This window comes from Geotrypetes seraphini, chromosome 12 (genome assembly GCF_902459505.1).
Source record: "Geotrypetes seraphini chromosome 12, aGeoSer1.1, whole genome shotgun sequence".
Taxonomy (NCBI): Eukaryota; Metazoa; Chordata; class Amphibia; order Gymnophiona; family Dermophiidae; genus Geotrypetes; species Geotrypetes seraphini.
Window position 1 is genome coordinate 112,645,655 of NC_047095.1, and position 19,702 is coordinate 112,665,356.

Here is a 19,702-nt window from a genome sequence, read left to right on the forward strand (position 1 = left end):
CTGTAATGTTGTTTATTTGGGTGCTCATAAAAAAAAACCAACTAGTAGATTAAGATTAATTCAAAACACAGCAATTCGTTTGATTTTTAATCTAAAAAAACAAGATCATATCAGCTCATATTATCAAAGGCTCCACTGGTTGCTAGAGTGTTGTTTAAATTTGGATGTATTTGCTACAAAGTCTTATTTGGGTTGGCCCCATCTTATCTTGTTGCTCATTTTAGATTTTTTATTTGTAAAAAAATATACGTAGAAATGGCTGGTTTTATTTTCCTTCAGCGAAAGCGTGCCGTTTTAATAAATTTTTAGATAGGACTCAAGCAGGAGTAATGAATACATGCTTGAATGTTCTTATTACTTCAGCCCTCACTTATCAGCAATTTTGGAAAGATTTTAAGACCTATCTATTTAAACAGTACAATACTTAATAGATATCAATATCTTTTTTTTTTTTTTTATTATCTTTATTAGCAATTGCAAAGGGAACATACAACCTGTCGGGTTGTTATAATAGATATCAATATCTTTTTTTTTTTTTATTATCTTTATTAGCAATTGCAAAGGGAACATACAACCAGTCGGGTTGTTATAATATAGGTACAGGTCATTGGTGAGGCCCCACTTGGAGTATTGTGTTCAGTTTTGGAGACTGTATCTGGCGAAGGAAGTAAGAAGACTTGAAGCGGTCCAGAGGAGGGCGACGAAAATGATAGGAGGCTTGCGCCAGAAGACGTATGAGGAGAGACTGGAAGCCCTGAATATGTATACCCTAGAGGAAAGGAGAGACAGGGGAGATATGATTCAGACGTTCAAATACTTAAAGGGTATTAACGTAGAACAAAATCTTTTCCAGGGAAAGGAAAATGGTAAAACCAGAGGACATAATTTGAGGTTGAGGGGTGGTAGATTCAGGGGCAATGTTAGGAAATTCTACTTTACGGAGAGGGTGGTGGATGCCTGGAATGTGCTCCCGAGAGAGGTGGTGGAGAGTAAAACTGTGACTGAGTTCAAAGAAGCGTGGGATGAACACAGAAGATTTAGAATCAGAAAATAAGATTAAATATTGAACTAAGGCCAGTTACTGGGAAGACTTGCACGGTCTGTGTCTGTGTATGGCCGTTTGGTGGAGGATGGGCTGGGGAGGGCTTCAATGGCTGGGAGGGTGTAGATGGGCTGGAGCAAGTCTTAACAGAGATTTCGGCATAGTACCGGGTAAAGCTTTGGATTCTTGCCCAGAAATAGCTAAGAAGAAAAAAATAAAAAATAAAAAAATTTTAAATTGAATCAGGTTGGGCAGACTGGATGGACCATTCGGGTCTTTTTCTGCCGTCATCTACTATGTTACTATGTTACTATGTTAGATATCAATATCAATTTGATAAATGGATTTTTATTATTTTTATGGAATAAGGCTTACAGAAGCTTATCTATTTTAGTATAATCTATATTGTGCATACTTTGAATGAGTTAGGGTCATACTTTGTCAGTTAGTATCTTTTATTGAATTGTGTTATTTCCTTTTATAAGACACTGTTATCTGGCTCTGTATTTTAAATACTTTGTAATTTATTGTGTAAACCGCCAAGAACTGATGGTGTGGCGGTATACAAAAATAAATGATTATTATTATTTATTTTTATTATAGTTCTGAATTAACTATATTTCTTGACAGATCAGCTATGCTTTTCAGAATCCTTTTAACAGATATATTGTTAAGTTTCCTTATCTATATCAGACTATGCCCAACATTCTTCAGATCATTGCTGGGATCATGAAATTACTGAAACATTTCAACTGGACTTGGGTTGGTATCATTATATCTGAAGATGACAACAGCCTGAAGTTTGTCCATCTCCTGAAAGAAAGGATTGAGCAGAACGGAGCCTGTATTGAATTCATAGAAATACTCGAAATCCGGTCATATCTAAGAGTTGACAAAATAAATGAGACTATTCATAAATCATCAACTAAAGTAATCATTGGCTATTTTAATATGCAGCTTAAATGGAGTTTCTTTGAATGGATAAATATTCTAGAGATATCTGGAAAAGTCTGTATCACCATAACTGACTTTGATTTTACCTTGATCCAATCAAAGAAATCTAGCTTCCAGAATAACACCTTGCTATTCACAGGAATAAAGAAAAATATTCCAAGCTTTTTCAAATTTGTACGAGAGGTAAATCCTATTATGTTTCCTAATAATCCATATACTGAATTGTGGTGGAATGGACTATGTCAAAATTTCTGCTCCAAAAACATCAGAAAATCATGTAAACATAGATATTCTTACATAAACCACTGTATCAATACCCACTTTGCCAGCAGTTATACCATTTACAATGCTGTGTATGCCCTGGCACATGCACTGGAAGACATGCTTTTCTCTGGCTCTGGAAATGCCACCATGTGGAATGGAGACCGACAGAGATTATCAGATTATCTGCCATGGAAGGTAACATCATTTCATAAAGGAATGCTATATTCAGAAATAGAATTGGTGGCAATTGGCTATGGTAGAGTGGAGGGAGAAATTTAAAATTTTATGTATGATCCATCTTATGTAAAAGATTTATTATTACCACATGTGTTATCTAGACTTTTGCACTTATCTCAAAACAATTCTTCAGATTTTGAGTCAAATAAAATATTTGTATCTTCACATAAATTTGGGTATATGGGCCATAAATTGTGGGTAAAATCTCTATGGAATTGCCATGGACACCATATCTCAAAAAATACGTGGAGGGGCATTTTCAATATAACTTCCAAATCTGAGATTAGACATTGTGTAGAATATGACCATTTTCAAAACAACAAAATATCTATTTGTTTCAAAAAGGGCCATTTCTCAGATGTGCTTGTTCTCAGTGCATCTTCTGTATGTTTTTGAACCATTTCAGAAAAAAAAATCCAAAAGGAACATGCACAAAACAAACCATTGGGATGAAGGAGGGGCTATCATTTTTAACAGGTCACATAGAGAATTGGGACACTGCAGTAAACTTCATACAAAAAGACCTAGGAACACAACTCACCATAACCATCTTATACTGAATGGTGGTCCCTCCAAACCCCCCTGGACTCAACTGTGCATCACATCAATAGAGGTTATCAGTTATCTACATTCAGGTACTCAAGTGTCTTTCCCATGATCTACCTAACATAACTGGGGCAAGAGAGGGTTAAGTGATTTGTCTAGGGTCACAACGAACAGTGCTGGGCTTGAATCCACAGTCTCAGAGTGTGGAGGCTGTAACTATAATATACTGTTTTCTGTTTCCTTCATTTACATTCTTTATTTGCCTCATTTTTTAACCATACTTGCTGTCATCATTTGGTCTTTCCTCTACCTTCTGGCCTGAATTTCTAAGAGGGTATTCTGACATGACATGTACTCCTGATGTCAATCCTTAGCCTTTGTTGATATTCCTTGTAATATTTTGAAACCAGCTCACGGTTACAGCCAGTTATCTCCCACTGAAAATTTGGGGACAGCAGCCATTGCTGACCAGTTAAAACATTTTGAATTTCAGATCCTAAGTATCATTGTATTTTTAATTGTGCCATTTGATTGAACATTAGACTTGAAGATTATAAATGTTCTTAAATATATAAATAAAAGGAAAACTGGCTATTCAGGACATTCCTGAAAATGTGTGCTTTATTCTTTAGCTTCATCGTTATCTGAGGAATGTGCACTTTAAGAACGTGCTGGGTGAAGAGATCTTTTTTGATGAGAATGGAGACTCTCCCATGGACTACAGCATTATTCATCTGATCTCTTTGCCCAAGTGGAAACTGAAATTTAAAATTGTTGTAAGTTATAAACCTTCTGCTCCCCCTGGGGAGGATTTCACAATCAATGAAAAAGAGATAGCGTGGGAAGCTGCTTTTACCCAGGTGAGAGAGATGTAACATTTTGTAATATAAAAAAACACCCCCCAAAATTCAGATATTGTGAAAAATTAATAATACTGAGAAAACACTTTCACAAGAAAAATGCACAATGTCTGATGGATAGAAACTAGAAAAACCTCCCAAACCCCAAGAAAGGAAAGATTATGCGGAGAGAGCCCGGGGATGTTTCGCAGTTAACACTCTTCTGGGTGTAATTTGCGTCAGCTTTTCTCTGGGTTCGCCCAGTAGCGGCTGTGTGATTGAGGGCTCTCCCGCTTAAGCAGTTATTAATTTTTAACATCAGTTGATTGAGTGCTTAGTTGGTCTTTGTCTCTTTCCCCCAGTCATTTTCCTTTCTTGGGGTTTGGGAGGTTTTTCTAGTTTAGTGATTTTTCCACCTCCACTTCAACAGGGTTCATTTTTTGTTCTGATGGATAGAAACAGCACAGCTCAGGCTTAATTACAAAGTGCAATTGAAAAACAGGAGGAAAAAGCCTCAGACTAGTGCACTCACACCACCACAAGAGGTGGTTATAGGTGGTTAGGCGTTAAACCCATCGGCAAAAAACCCTCCATTTCAGTGCAAAGGATAAAAGCCTTGTGCGGTGCTATTTTGTGCTAAAAGATAGAAGAAAAGACTTTCAACTTATCTTCTGATTGATCGGTACACCAACGGTGGCCAGCGTTTTACAAGTCTGCTGCCTATGGGTGTAACGTATCCGATCAAGCTTCAATACAAAAACCAAACATAAAGCAACACCACAGCAGAAGATCCAGAAGATCCAATACAGCAGGAATGACAACAGATCACACAATTTCTATTGCCAACTTTTAATTCATTATCCCCCTTTTTCAAAAGCTGGCAGTGTGGGCTGGCACAGTAAATTCTCTGATGTCCATAGGAATTGAATGGAAATCGGTGCATTTTCCACATGGCACTCAGCTCTGCGGCTTTGTAAAAGGGTGTTTATGCCAAAATAACACAAAGCATGTCCACACAAGAGCTGTGTCAGGGGCTATAACCACAAATGATAATAAAATAAAACAATTTGTTAAAAGAAATAGTATATAAATTAAGACACATATAAAAAGACATTTACAAAAATATTAAACACTCTTTAACATGTACAACTTTCTAGAATATATGAAAAATTAATAAAAACTAGACTCATATAAAAAAGTGCATAAGCCATCCAGTATAGAAAATACATATAAATATAATTTCTATTTAGATGCTCATAATTACAAAAATCACAGAAATTCAGTATCACATCACTAACACAAACTAGACATTCAACACCCAACACCATAAAGTAAGCTTGCACTATAAGGGCCAGATTCTATAAACGGTGGCCTAGTGTCGCCAAACTGAAATCCAACCTAACCTAAATTATTTCAATTAGATTAAATGGTGTGGTAATTGAAGTTAATTGTATAATTAATTAGAAAAAAATAAAATTAAAATTTAGGCACAGAATTCCATGTGGTGCCAGAATTAAACCCAAATATTTAATGTTGGGCCATTTTCAGCAACCAATATTGAATATGTGGGGCAGCCAACCACAAAAATGTTAACCGGTTATACTAGCAGTCAAAGATAGGACAGCTATTTATGTGATCCTTTTAGAACATTAACCTGTGTTGAATATTAATGCCTAACCAGATAAATTGTAGAATATGTCCAATTATGCACTTTCTCCCATTGAATATTACAGCTTCGGCCATGTCTTTTTTTTTTCAAGATGGCGCCAGGTTAGGTTGTATGTGGTGGTGCCTCTTTCCTTCCTCTGTTTTATTTCGCATCCTGTCTCTATTTTTTCACATCTTTTTGCTTAATATTTTATTATTATATTTGGCCATCTGTTTATTCTTCCTTATCGATATAAAAGACACGTTAGCGTTTAGCGTGCGCTAAATCAATTAGCGCCCGCTATAACGGCTACTACGCCTTAGTAAAAGGACCCGTAAATTTAGTACCTGCTGAGGGTAGCCCCTGGTCAACAATTTCTGTTTCAAAATGTCTGCCTCCTTATAAAATTCCTCCTGCGAGGAGCAGATACGGCAGATCCATAAAAATTGCCCTATTGCAGTGGCTCCCAACCCTGTTCTGGAGGACCCCCAAGCCAATTGGGTTTTCAGGCTAGTCCTAATGAATATGCATGAGTGAGATTTGCATATAATGGAAGTGACAGGTCTGCAAATCTGCTCCATGCATATTCATTAGGGCTATCCTGAAAACACAATTAGTAGCCTGCGGTTCCTCTAGGACAGGGTTGGGAACTAGAAAATGACACGGGGAAAAAAATCTATCCCCGTCACTGCCCCGTCACTGAACCACCATCCCCTTTACTGCCCCATTCCCGCCATCCCCTTCACTGCCCCGTCCCCATCCCTGCCATCCCCTTCACTGCCCCGTTCCCATCCCCGCAGCATCCACCTCATCGCCCTTCGGTGCATCTCACTCCCTCCCCCTTAACTTTGCGGTGCTTTTTAAGGTTTGAGACTTGTTGAAAGCCGCCAGAGTGTACGTGCAGTCACGTTCAAGTGTGGGCAGAAGCTTATCCTCTGACGCAACTTCCTGTAGCATCAGAGGAGAAGCTTCCGCCCACACATGCACGCGACTGCACATACGCTCCGGTGGCTTTCAACAAGTCTCAATCCTTAAAATGCGCCATGAAGGTAAGGGGGAGGGAGGGAGATAGATAGATTTGGGTAGGTAAGAAGGAGGGAAGGAGCCAAGTGTGATTGGTGGCCGTGCACTTTCCCTCCCTTAACTGCGGGGACAAGGCCATTCACCGCTCCATGCGGCGGTGGATGGCCTTGTCCCCTTACCTGCGATGAGCACCTTTCACCCTCCACCGTTTTGGCGGGTTACCCGCCGCTACACCTCAATATTACCAATGAGACTTACCTTCTCCTTTACAAACGCATGGGTTTTAGCTCCAACAGTGGCGGTAATTGCTCCGATGGTCATAGAATTCTTATAAGAGCGTCTGAGCAGTTACCGCCACTGTTGGCGCTAAAACCTGTACTAAAGGAGGGGGTTAGTTACTAATAATTGGGATTAACAGTAAAACAACATGTCTTAATGGTAGTAACCCTAAACACGCCTACAGAAATGTGTTGTTATGAATTCATTAATATTTTTTCCTATGAAAAATAGTTGGCTATAATTAGCTGACTAGGAGTAAATTATCTGTACAGTAGTGTATCGCAAACTGTGTGCCGTGGCACCTCCTGAGATTTCAGGAGTGTTGCAGCACACTGGGGAGGAGGACAGTTACTGGCATTGGCTGACTATCTACAGGATGTACCTCCTGCCCATCCAACTATCGCCCTGTCTCCCTTCTGTTCCTAATCTAGATACTCGAGTGTGCTATTCTCCGACACTGTCTGGACTTTTTTTCAACTCATCAATTCTCAATCTTCTAAAATCTGGTTTTCACCTCCAACACTCCACAGAGACTGCCCTCACTAAGGTCTGCAGTGACTTGTTCATAGCCAGATTTAAGAGCCTTTACTCTATCCTTATCCTTCTTGACCTGTTTGCTGCCTTTGATACTGTAAATCAAAGCTTACTCCATGATACGCTGTCCTCATTTGGATTCTGTGATTCTGTTCTCCTGTCCTCTCCTTGTTTGCCTTTCCCAATATACCTTTAGTGTATGTGTTGGTGGGTCCTCTTTTACTGCTACCCCATTAGCAGTTGGTGTACCCCAGGGTTCTGTCTTAGGACCTCTTCTCTTGTCTCTCTAAACCTCTTCCCTCAATGCCCTGATCTCCTCCCATGGCTTCCAGTATCATCTAAATGCTGATGACTCCCAGATCTACCTCTCTACACCTGAAATTTTACCTAACATCCGAGAAAAAGTCTCTACATGTTTGGCTGACATTGCTGCCTGGATGTCCTGCCATCATCTGAAACTAAATATGTCCAAGATGAGTTGCTCCTCTTTTCTCCTAAACCCTCTGCTCCTCCTCCTCCTTTTTCCATCTCAGTAAATAATACTGTCATTGTTCCAGTCTCCTCTGCTTGCAACCTTGGAATGGTCTTCGATTCTGACCTTTCATTTTCTATGCATATCCAACAAGCTGCTAAGTCCTGTCGCTTCTATCTCTTCAATATCAACAAAATTCACCCCTTTCTCTCTGAGCACACTACCCGGACCCTTGTCCATGCTCTTGTAATCTCACACTTAGATTACTGCAATCTACTCCTAACTGGTATTCCATAGTGTCGCCTCTCCCCCTTGTAATCTGTGCAAAACTCTGCTGCATGATATCTACCAACCTCGCTACACTCATATCACCTCTCTCCTTAAGTCACTTCACTGGCTGCCTATCTGCCATCGCATACAGTTCAAGATCTTATTGCTGACCTACAAGTGTGTTCATTCTGCTGCCCCTCAATATCTCTCCTTGCTTTTCTCACCTTTTATACCTCCCAGAGAACTCTGTTCCTCAGATAAGTCACTCTTAGCTTTACCCTTCTCCTACACTGCCAGTTCCAGACTTCATTCCTTTCATCTAGCTGCCCCCATGCCTGGAATAAATTACCTGAGTTTGTATGTATAAACAACCAAATCTGTAACTCCTCTGGTACGTTTCACTCCATGTATGTTAATATGTAACAAAACAACAAGGCAAGCGGTCCACCAAAGAATCCAACGTGGAACAAAAGATCAACAGGCAATAAGGAGATTCAAATCAGGTTTATTCAAGGTGCTCCTAGGAGCCATGCCTGATGCATTTCGCCAAACAAAGCTGGTCAATGCTAACAGAAAACTATGTCTTTCATATACACAGGACACAGAACCACCCTCATCCAGTATGGAATAAGTAATCGCAAAATAACCCCCCTCCCTTTTTTACAAAAGCATGGAAGAGGTTTTTAGTGCCGGCGGGCTGAATGTTCTGTGCTGTTCTGACGATCATAGGAATTCTATGACCATTGGAGTAGTGCAGAGCATTCAGCATTCTGGCTTGTGCTACAAACCGAAGGAACTGTACACTGTACAGTTTAGGGGGTGAAGAAATAGTGGTGCATATCCCCCAATACTGAACAAAATATAAAGATAACAGATGTACATTAAAAAAAACAAAAAAAACAACAAATCACTTTACAAATGAACAAATAAAAATAAAACAAAAAATAGAAAATAAGAAAATACCATTTTATTGGACTAATACATTTTTTATTAGCTTTCAGAAGTGAAACCCTCTTTCCTTAGGTCAGTAAAGTATACTGCTGTTACAGTATCCTGTCCTGACCTGAGGAAGGAGAATTTGGACTCTGAAAGTTAGTCAAAAATGTATTAAAATTAATCCAATAAAACAATCGCCGTATTTGCATTTTCTATTTATAAACATTTCTCAACACAGCTACAATACTACTTTATCCTATAGCAAAAAAAAAAAAAAAGAATTTTTTTTCTACCTTTCTCATCTTGATTTTCATATAGGCTCTCCATCAGCTGAATTATGTGTGTGGGTATTCCCATTTGCACTTGAATTCTCCATAGTTTATTGTAATCCACACAGTCAAAAGCTTTGATATAGTCGATGAAGCAAAGGTATAGGGGTTTGATATTCTTTGCTCTTCTCCAATATTCATCTAATATTAGACTAGGACTCGAGCACAAGTTGATGGCACCTAACAACCTTTGTCTCCCAGTTTCTGATTTCCTTATCTTGTCATTTTCTTCCTTCCATCCACTGTCTGCACCTTCCAGAAACTGTCTGCCAACCTCCTTCCATCTTTCCATTTATCTTCCTGCTCTCCCCCTACCCCCTTGGTCTTGCATCCATCTTCTTCCCTCTGTTCCCCTCATGGTATGGCATTACTCTCCTTCCATCTTCCCTTCCTTCTCCCTCTCTTCTCATTTCCTCCACTCAGGTTTGATATTTCTGTCTCCTTCCCCTTTCCCCCCCATGCTCTGGCATTATCTTCTCTATTTTCTGCTTCTGTCTAAATTAAATTCTCTCTTACTATTCAATCCTCAGTTTCCCTTTTTTTTACTGTGTCTACCCATAGATTGCCACCCCTTTCCTTCACCCCTCCACTATCTCACTAACTCTCTTCTTCCCCCATCCAGTATACTGTATGCCCTTTTTCTTTATTCCCTCTTTCCATCCAGTATGTGTTCTTTCTCTACTTCCATTCAGCATTTGCTCTCTCCTCTGAACTGATATTCATCTGTCCCCTTCTTTCTCTCCCCCTTCTCCCTATTTCCATCATCTGCCTCTTCTCTCTCTCCCTCTACCCCAGACCCATCTCCCTCCCTTCCCCTCACCTTTGCGGGTCACCACTCACCTATCTTTCTCCTTTTTTTTCAAATAGTGACAAGTAAGATCAGAAATAATCCCCCCCAAGAGCGGCAATGACCCCCATCCCTCCGGCATCAACAGCACTTACGATCAGCATCGGCAACAGCCCTACCATCTCCTTCACCTTGCCCTTTTTCTTCAAATGTTTATGGCAAGTAAGATCGGCTACACCCCCCTCCCCTCAGTTGAGATTGGCTATGGCCCCACCACCACCACTTAAGATCGGCTGCAGCCCTCCTCCTCCAGCATCAACACCATTTAAAAGATCAGTAATGGGCCCCCTAGTATCAACAACAAGTAAGATCAGGAATGCGGTTCTCAGCCCACAGCTTCCCTCTGACACAGCTTCCTGTTTCTGGAGAGTTCGCATCTGAGGGGAAGCTTTGGGCTGAGTACTGCGTTGCTGATCTTACTTGTTGTTGATGCCGGGGGGGGCCTATTGCTTATCTTTTAAGTGTCGTTGATGCCGAGGGGGGGGGGCGTAGCTGATCTTAACTGCCGGGAGGATGGGGGGGGGGGCATTTAATGCTGTAGCCATTTAAAAAAAAAAAAAAGGTGAGGTGAAGGGAGACGGTAGGGCAGCTGCTCTCTGTTTGGCCTCCTTCAGCGGGCCACCCTGAAATTTCAGACCCTAGGCACGTGCCTCATGGGCCCTGTCCATAACATCCTGTTTGTCTGTTTTAGCTATTTAGATTGTAAGCTCTTTTCAGAAGGGTCTGTTTTCTTATTCTTTGTGACTTTGTGCATCTGATAGTGCTATAGAAATAATTAGTAGTAGTAGAAAAATAATGTGCATTTTATACACTACAGTCCACTATCATTTGAAGACAGGTTTTTTTCCCTCAATCTTCAGTCACCTCCACAATCCAGATGCAGTCAGAGCTGTTCTCCTGGCTATAGGAAATTACCCAGAGAAGGAAAGCCAGTCTGCTGCTATGACTGTACTCCCTGTACAGGTAGAGAGATCTCCAATCAAACTGGTGAGTGATGTGTAACACTTGAGATGCTCATGGTGGCAGGTTATTCAGTGTGGTGTCTGCTCTTTGAAAAGCCATATTGAAAAAATAGACCATCCATCCCAAAATTCTGTCTCCAACAGTGGTCGGTCTTGGTTACTTAGAAGAATCCAGTAGATTATTCAAATCCAGAACTATATAGTGGAGGTATCCAAGCTTAACTGTACACTAAGGGCAAAAGAACATAAGAATTGCCGCTGCTGGGTCAGCTCACGCGGAGGCCCCTAGGTCAAAGACCAGCGCCCTAACTGAGACTAGCCCTACCTACGCACATTTCGGTTTAGCAGGAACTTGTCTAACTTTGGGCTCCTTATACTAAGGTGCGCTAACAGTTCTAGCACACGCTTAGTGCAATCTATAATACCACACACTCTAAACGCTAATGCCTCCATAGAGCTTGCATTAGTATTTTTTGTTTAGCACGTGGCTAGCGTGCGCTCAAATGCTAGTGCACCGTAGTGATACGGTATATAAACTTAAGGTTTAGTTTAGTTTAATAGGAGCCCCTTGTCTTGAATCCCTGGAGGGTGTTTTCCCCTATAACAGCCTCCAGAAGAGCATTCCAGTTTTCCACCACTCTCTGGGTGAAGAAGAACTTCCTTACGTTTGTACGGAATCTACCCCCTTTTAACTTTAGAGAGTGTCTTCTCGTTCTCTCTACCTGTCTTTATCTACTAAATCTATTCCCTTAATTATCTTGAATGTTTTGAACATGTCCCCTCTCAGTCTCCTCTTTTCAAGGGAGAAGAGGCCCAGTTTCTCTAATCTCTCACTGTACGGAAACTCTTCCAGCTCCTTAACCATTGTAATAGCTCTTCTCTCAACCTTTTCGAGTAGTACTGTGTCCTTCTTCAAGTACGGTGACCAGTGCTGGATACAGTATTCCAGGTGAGGGTGTATCATGGCCCGTACAGAGGCATGATAACCTTCTCTGATCTGTTTGTGATCCCCTTCTTAATCATTCCTAGCATTCTTTTTGCCCTTTTTGCTGCTGCCGCACATTGCACGGATGGCTTCATTGACTTGTTGACCAGTACTCCGAAGTCTCTTTCCTGGGAGGTCTCTCCAAGTACCGCACCGGACATCCTATAGGCGTGTATAAGATTTTTGTTATCGACATGCATCACCTTACACTTATCCACATTAAACCTCATTTGCCATGTTGTGGCCCATTTCTCAAGCTTGTTTATGTCATGTTACAGGTCTTTGCAATCCCCCTGCGTCTTCACTACTCTGAATAACTTCGTATCATCTGCAAATTTAATCACCTCACTCGTCGCACCAATTTCCAGGTTCTTTATAAATATTTTAAGAGCACGGGTCCAAGCATTGAATCCTATGGCACTCCACTCAGGACATTTTTCCAGTCCGAGTATTATATATTCATTTCACTCCCTGTTTCCTATCCGCCAGCCAGTTTTTAATCCACATGAGTATTTCAACTTCGATTCCATGGCTCACAATTTTCCGAAGTAGTTGTTCATGCGGAACCTTGTTGAATGCCTTCTGAAAATCCAAATATACAATGTCGATCGGGTCACCCTTGTCTATCTGCCTATTTACTCCCTCGAAGAAGTACAGCAAGTTCGTCAAGCAAGATTTTCCTTTGCTGAAGCTGTGTTGGCTGGTCCTCAACAGATCATGTCCGTCAAGGTGATCAATGATATGGTCTTTTATCAGCACCTCTACCATCTTTCCAGGTACCGAGGTCAGACTCACCGGTCTGTAGTTTCCTGGATCTCCCCTCAAACCTTTCTTGAAGATCGGCATAACATTCGCCACTTTCCAGTCTTCCGGAATCCTTCTCAATTTGATCGACAGATTGGCTATTAGTTGAAACAGTTCAGCTATAGCCCCTTTCAGTTCCTTGATTACCCTCAGATGGATACCATCCGGTCCTGGGGATTTATTGTTTTAAGCCTATCAATCTGCCTGTATACATCTTCTAGACTGACCGTCAACCCAGGCAGTTTCTTGTCTTCGTTTCCCGCATATAGCCTGTCGGCTTTGAGTATGTTGTGTATTTGCTCTTTGGTAAATTCAGATGCAAAAAATTGTTCAGTTTGTCGGTAATGGCTTTGTCTTCCTTTAGCACTCCCTTTCTTCCATAGTCATCCAAGGGCCCCACCGCTTCCTTTGTGGGTCTTTTCCCCTTGATATATCAAAAGAATAGCTTGAAGTTTTTCACCTACTTGGCTATTTTTTCCTCGTAATCACTTTTGGCCCCTCTTAGCACCTTATGGCACCTGCTTTGATGCTGTTTGTGCTTTTTCTTGTTTTCATCCATTTTTGACCTTTTCCATTCCTTAAACGAAGTCTTCTCATCTCTGATCACTTCCTTCACCGCTACAGTGAGCCACACCGGTTCCTTGTTCTTTTTCCTCTTGGATCCCTTGTTGATACGTGGTATATATAGATTTTGTGCCTCAGTGACTGTGTCCTTAAAAAGGGACCATGCTTGCTCTAGGATTTTTACAATGCTTATCCTCTTCTTAATCTTTTTCCCCACCATGAGTCTCATCTCTTCATAATTCCCTTTTCGGAAGTTCAGTGTTGTGGCCATCGTTCTGGATCGATGTTTTGCCCCCGTGTCCAGGTTGAAGCAGATCATATTGTGATCACTGCTTCCCAGCGTCCTTTCTACTACTCCTTGTGCTGGTCCTCGTAGTCCATTTAGAATGAAGCCCAGAATCGTATTTCCTCTCGTATTTTCCTTGACAAGTTGTTCCAAGAAGCAATCAACTACAGCATCTAGGAACATGGTCTCCCTACTGCAGCCGGAGGTGCCTAGGTTCCAGTCTATCCCCGGATAATTGAAATCACCCATGATAATTGCATTGCCTCCCTTGCAGTTGCGTTAAATATCATCCATCATTTCTCCATCAATTTCTTCGGACTGCCCTGGGGGTCGGTACTAGATGCCGATCTTCATTTATGACACATTCGTTCCCGGAATTTTGACCCATACAGACTCTAACTTATTTTTCATTTCTGGCATGTTCTCTCCGGTAGTCTCAATTCCCTCTTTGATGTATAGGGCAATACCCCCACCTTTTTGACCCACTCTGTCTCTGCAGTATAGCTTGTATCCCGGTAGCACAGTGTCTCAGATGTTTTCCTCATTCCACCATGTTTCCATGATGCCAATGATGTCATGGTTATCTTTTTGTGCCATAGCTTCCAATTCCCTCATCTTATTCCATAGGCTCCTTGCGTTCGTGTACATACACTCGAGTTTGCCACCTGTTACTTTCTTGCATTTCCTTCCCTCTTGTGTCCTTGTCGAACCATCAGGATTTCTGTCTTGCCTATGATCCCGTGAGTCTTCCCCGCTGTTTTCCTACACGGTATCCCCTGGAAATACCGGTTTCCGAACCATCGACTCTCAGTCTACTGTCGGCTTTTCTCTTTTTCCTAGTTTAAAAACTTCTCAATTTCTCTCTTGATATTGCTTGTAAGTAGCCTCGTTCCGTCTCCATTGAGGTGGAGTCCATCCTTCCTGAATAGCTAATGGATTTGGGGAGGATAATTATAAAGTTATAGTACATACTGGCCTTTTATTGTAGCTTAGTTTACCATGAGAGTCACTAACCAATGTGATATTTGTATTTTAAAAGCCTGTGATCAATTTCATATGCTATCCTATTCATAGTGATCTGAAGCATCAAGTTCAAGTTTCAAGTTTATTTACAATTTGATATACCGACCAGCAAACAAATATTTGGATGGTTTACAATGATAAGCTTCTTAAAGAGACTGGAGGAAAAAAGAATGCAATTGGGAGGATAGGATGTGGCTTGGGGACTCTTATTTTTTTAATGTAACCCCTGGCCTCCTATGGTACCCTATGGATGGTTATGTGCACAGGAGGAAGGCCAGAAGGACTCTGTTAGGTATAAAGAGGGTAAAAAGGACAAATAGAAATTCCCTCTTTACCAGTATATTCAGGGTTCTGGGACACTGATCCCCAGAGCTATATGTATAAAGGTAGCCAGCAACTTAGAGCAATTCTGCCAGATTCCACCAAACTATTAACCTGAGAGACAAGCTGCTTCTCCCTACTCCAAACTGTGGTTCTCTCTCTCTCTCTCTACACTGTTCTCAAGCTAAAAAATAAAACTCTGCATCTTTCAAGAGAGCCAATAATGTGCAGTTTCCCTGTTGCTATGACATGAGAGGTAATAGTAGCTCTCTACTCTTGGCATTGGGAAGCTTCTGTTTTGAAAGTTTCTACCTTGGAACCACTTTGAATAACTCTAGGCTGGGGCAGATATCCTCCTCTCTGCCTGAGTCCCACCCCTATGACTCAACAGGGTTGCATTACTTTCCTTTACGTGGCTTACTCTAACCCTAGCGTCACCTGCTGTCCATTAGTATAACTGCAGCATTAGTGAAGGAGAACCTTTTACTCCTTCATACCCACCTAGAACTCTATTTTAGGAGGATTTGGTGAGATATTCTGTAAGACTGAAGCATAGCATAGCATGGCACTATAATTCCCCTACACTTTCAGCACAAAGAACATGCAAAATTTATTAAAATGGTAATGCCATTCATTTAAAGTAACAAATATCCACAACTAATCTGTAAAAACACAAACAGACGATTCAATAATAGTGTACAACCATTTAGGAACTAAAATAAGCAGGTCTATGGTATGGTTACCATATGGCTCCAGAAAAGCCAGGTTTTACTTCCATTGCTTTCAACAGAAGTAAAACCCAGATGTCATAATCTATCTTCCTTATCTCCATTGAAAGCAATGGAAGTGAAACCCAGATGTTTCAATCCATCCTCTTTTCTCTGAAGCCATACGGTAACCCTCGTCTAAGGGCCACATAAATGTGAGTGCATAGATGTGATATTTATACATCAAACATACAATATTCTGAAACCCATGGGCTTAAATGTAATCCCCATCTATGAAACATCTATGTTCCAACCCTGTGAAAACCCCTCTGACATTTCTCAAGCTATATGTGAGGGTTTTTTAAAATCATAGATATAATTTAATGAGCTTGCAATCAATAAAATTCTTGCAAACTGTGCACATTCTTTATGATTTTAAAAAAGGGAGGGAAATTAGGTATAAATTTGGACATTCCATTTTTTGCAAGTATTTTACTTCCCCAATGCAAAGATGTCCTCAAGAACACCCCTAAAAGTGCATGGTTCATGAATCCTTTGTGAACTTTTAAGCAATTCTCTGACTTACTTTGGCTAGTGACATGGCCCAACATTGAATTTATGGACATAAAGTCATCCGTGTTCAGCAAAATGCTAAGCACCACCAGCTGAATATCAACCTTCACATCTTTAAAATTTAGAGCAATATTTAGCCATTATTGAAAACTGAGGCCATTTTTCACATGCTAATAAAATTCTATTTCTTCTCAGATATGGATGAATGTATAAGATGCCCAGAGGACCAATGGCCCAATGAAAAAAGAGATGCCTGTATCCCAAAAATAAGCTTCCTTTCACATGAAGAAACTTTGGGAATCATTTTGACACTTATCAGCATTTTCTTTTTCTTCATCACTGCTGTCATTCTGGGAATCTTCATTTATTACCAGGCTACTCCTATTGTGAAATCCAACAACAGAAACCTAAGCTACATTCTTCTAGTCTCCCTCATGCTCTGCTTCCTCTGCTCATTAATATTCATAGGCCATCCTGATAAAGTGACTTGTGTTCTCCGACAGGCTGCCTTTGGAATAACTTTCTCCATCTCTCTATCCTCTGTCCTGGCAAAAACAATCACTGTGGTCATGGCTTTCCAGAGCACCAAACCTGGAAGCAAGCTCCGGAAATGGATGGGTTCTAGGGTCTCATACTCTATAGTCCTTTCCTGTTCCCTTCTTCAAATCTTCCTTTGCCTCATCTGGTTGGGAGCTGCTCCACCATTCCCACATCTTAACATGGAAGGAGAAGATGGAACAATTCAAATTGAATGCAATGAAGGGTCGGCAATTGCATTTTACTGTGTTTTGGGTTACCTGGGATTTCTGGCTGGTATCAGCTTTATTGTGGCTTTTCTAGCAAGAAATCTGCCTGGCAGTTTCAATGAGGCCAAACACATCACCTTCAGCATGCTGGTATTCTGCAGTGTCTGGGTGTCTTTCATCCCTACATACCTGAGCACCAGGGGCAAGTATATGGTAGCAGTGGAGATATTTGCTATCCTGGCCTCTGGTTCTGGAATACTGGGGTGTATCTTCATCCCCAAGTGCTACATTATTCTATTGAGGTCTGACAGGAACAACAGAAAGTATATCACAAAAAAATGAATTGACTTCATGAATTCCCTAAATGTTAAAGGGAAGCTAAAATACATATTCTTGCATCATGTTAGAAATTTGTAAGTTCTATAGTTTCATTCCAGCTTGTACACAGTCTATCCAATATTCAAAGCCAGCTGTATGTTCATCATTCTCAAGGGCTGAAGAAGAGTAGGATGAGAAATTAAGTTGATATTGGCAATATTCAGTCACAATCCTAATAGATTATTCCTGCAAAATATGAAGTATTCAGGACCTCTGTTATTACATATAGCAATGAAGAATATAGTGATCAAATGACATACTGTCACCAGCATTTGAGCTCAATATCTTCCTACTTCCAAGGATCTGATATTTAATCTTTTAACTTTAACTTTAAAGTCAGAGGGAAGAGTAATATGTTTGTGGGTAACTTCTGATAATTTGAAATTGAATTTCGGTACATAATCTGTGATTGAATATGATACTTTCTTTTGTAAAATAGGCACCACATACAATAGGCAGCTTTCAGATGCTTTAACATAGGCACACAAACTCAAATCTATGCACCATAGTAACAGATGTTTAACAGTACAGAATAGAAAAGAAAACTGTCATATTGATTTTAAAAAATATTTTATTTTCTGGGTAATAAGTGCTTTCTTAATTGCCCATGCCACAAAAGTATAGGAAATGGCTATCACTTCCCTCAAATTTTGCTTTTGTGACCAGAACATTGATATTCCTAAAATTTACCTTTCATTTAGAACATTCCAGATTGATTCCAAGCAGAGTAACTTAGGGACCCTTTTACTAAGTATGGTAGGGTATAGCAGCATGGCAAAAAATGCCACAGGCAGAGTGCACTTGCTGCTGATGGTAAAGAAAAGAAAAAATCTTGGCCTCACCAAGTCCAAAGCTGAGCTTTTGAGGTGTAGGTTAAGCAGTGGAACTTGTTGATTGGAAGTGTGCAAATCACAGATCAGAGGAAGTGTCATCAAAATTTTCCCATCTTCATCCACCTGCTCCTGCCAAAATGTGACCAGTCTGTTTTATGTAATTGGACTCACCTGTAACCCAAAAGAGTGGCATCTCTTCAACTCATCCAGGAGCATCAAAGTCATGTTCCTCCATAATGGAATCAAGCACTTGTCTCTTCCATTTGCTCATTCAGTGTACTTCAAAGAGGATTACAAAAGCATCTGGAACTTACTAGGTGCCTTGAAGTATGATGAGTATGGCTGGGAGGTCATCAGAGACTTCAGAATAGGGGGGAGATGCTTTTCAAGTTTTATGTGGCTTTGGGTGAATTTGGTTGAGCTTTTAGGGTTAGAAGGTGTGGCTGTAGCTTTGGGCATAGCAGAAAAAGGGGTATTGAGGCAATTAGAGCTGGGAGATTAGCCATTAATAAATAAATAAATGTAACACTCGACAACAGTTCTATGAGGGAAAACATAGCCTGTCATCACCGTAGATCATGTTGGGGGATGTTATAGTGTTTAAAGACGTAATGGGAGCTAATTTCAACACAGAAGAGCTCCCGGAGAGGAGGGGGGGGGGTGTGTGTGTGACATATACATTGGGAGCTTGTTGGTTTTGGACATGGTGGATTGTATTTTAAGTTAAGCTTATTATATATATTCTAAATAATAAAGCTGTAGCCAAATATTTATACCAATAAATTGAGTTGTGTGATTATTTGTTGAGGGTGTGAAGCTGTCAGTTGCAGGTAATATAGTGTGAATGTTAATGCTATTTTCTGGAGGCTCACAATTAAAAAAAATACAGTTGAAGTGAGATTTGAAACTGGGTACCTTGCTTTAAATTTGACTATATTAGCCTCTGGTCAAGTTATGCAACTCTTCAATGTCCCAGGTTGAAAACGAGGACCTGTAGATAATATGTAAACGGTTCATAGACAACGGCGCGAAAGACAAAGGGGCGCGCCGACAACTGAGCGCAAGACGGAGGCGCGCGCCGAAGAAAATTACAGTTTTTAGGGGCTCCGATGGGGGGTTTTGTTGGGGAACCCCCCCACTTTACTTAATAGACATCGCGCCGGCGTTGTGGGGGGTTTGGGGGGTTGTAACCCTCCACATTTTACTGTAAACTTAACTTTTTCCCTAAAAACAGGGAAAAAGTGAAGTTTTAAGTAAAATGTGGGGGGTTACAACCCCCCTAAACCCCCCACAACGCCCC

At 40.6% G+C, this 19,702-nt stretch overlaps 1 protein-coding gene across 1 annotated transcript in view; it reads left to right on the forward strand.

Moving 5' to 3' along the window:
• The window catches only part of LOC117346303 (vomeronasal type-2 receptor 26-like), a 45,473-nt gene extending 27,940 nt beyond the window's left edge, over positions 1-17,533 (forward strand). The window contains exons 5-8 of the mRNA XM_033915702.1: positions 1,673-2,455; positions 3,676-3,903; positions 11,081-11,207; positions 16,641-17,533. Of these exons, the coding sequence (XP_033771593.1) occupies positions 1,673-2,455; positions 3,676-3,903; positions 11,081-11,207; positions 16,641-17,533 (2,031 nt within the window). The remainder of the gene's footprint in view (positions 1-1,672; positions 2,456-3,675; positions 3,904-11,080; positions 11,208-16,640) is intronic.
• Positions 17,534-19,702: the final 2,169 nt, after the last annotated feature.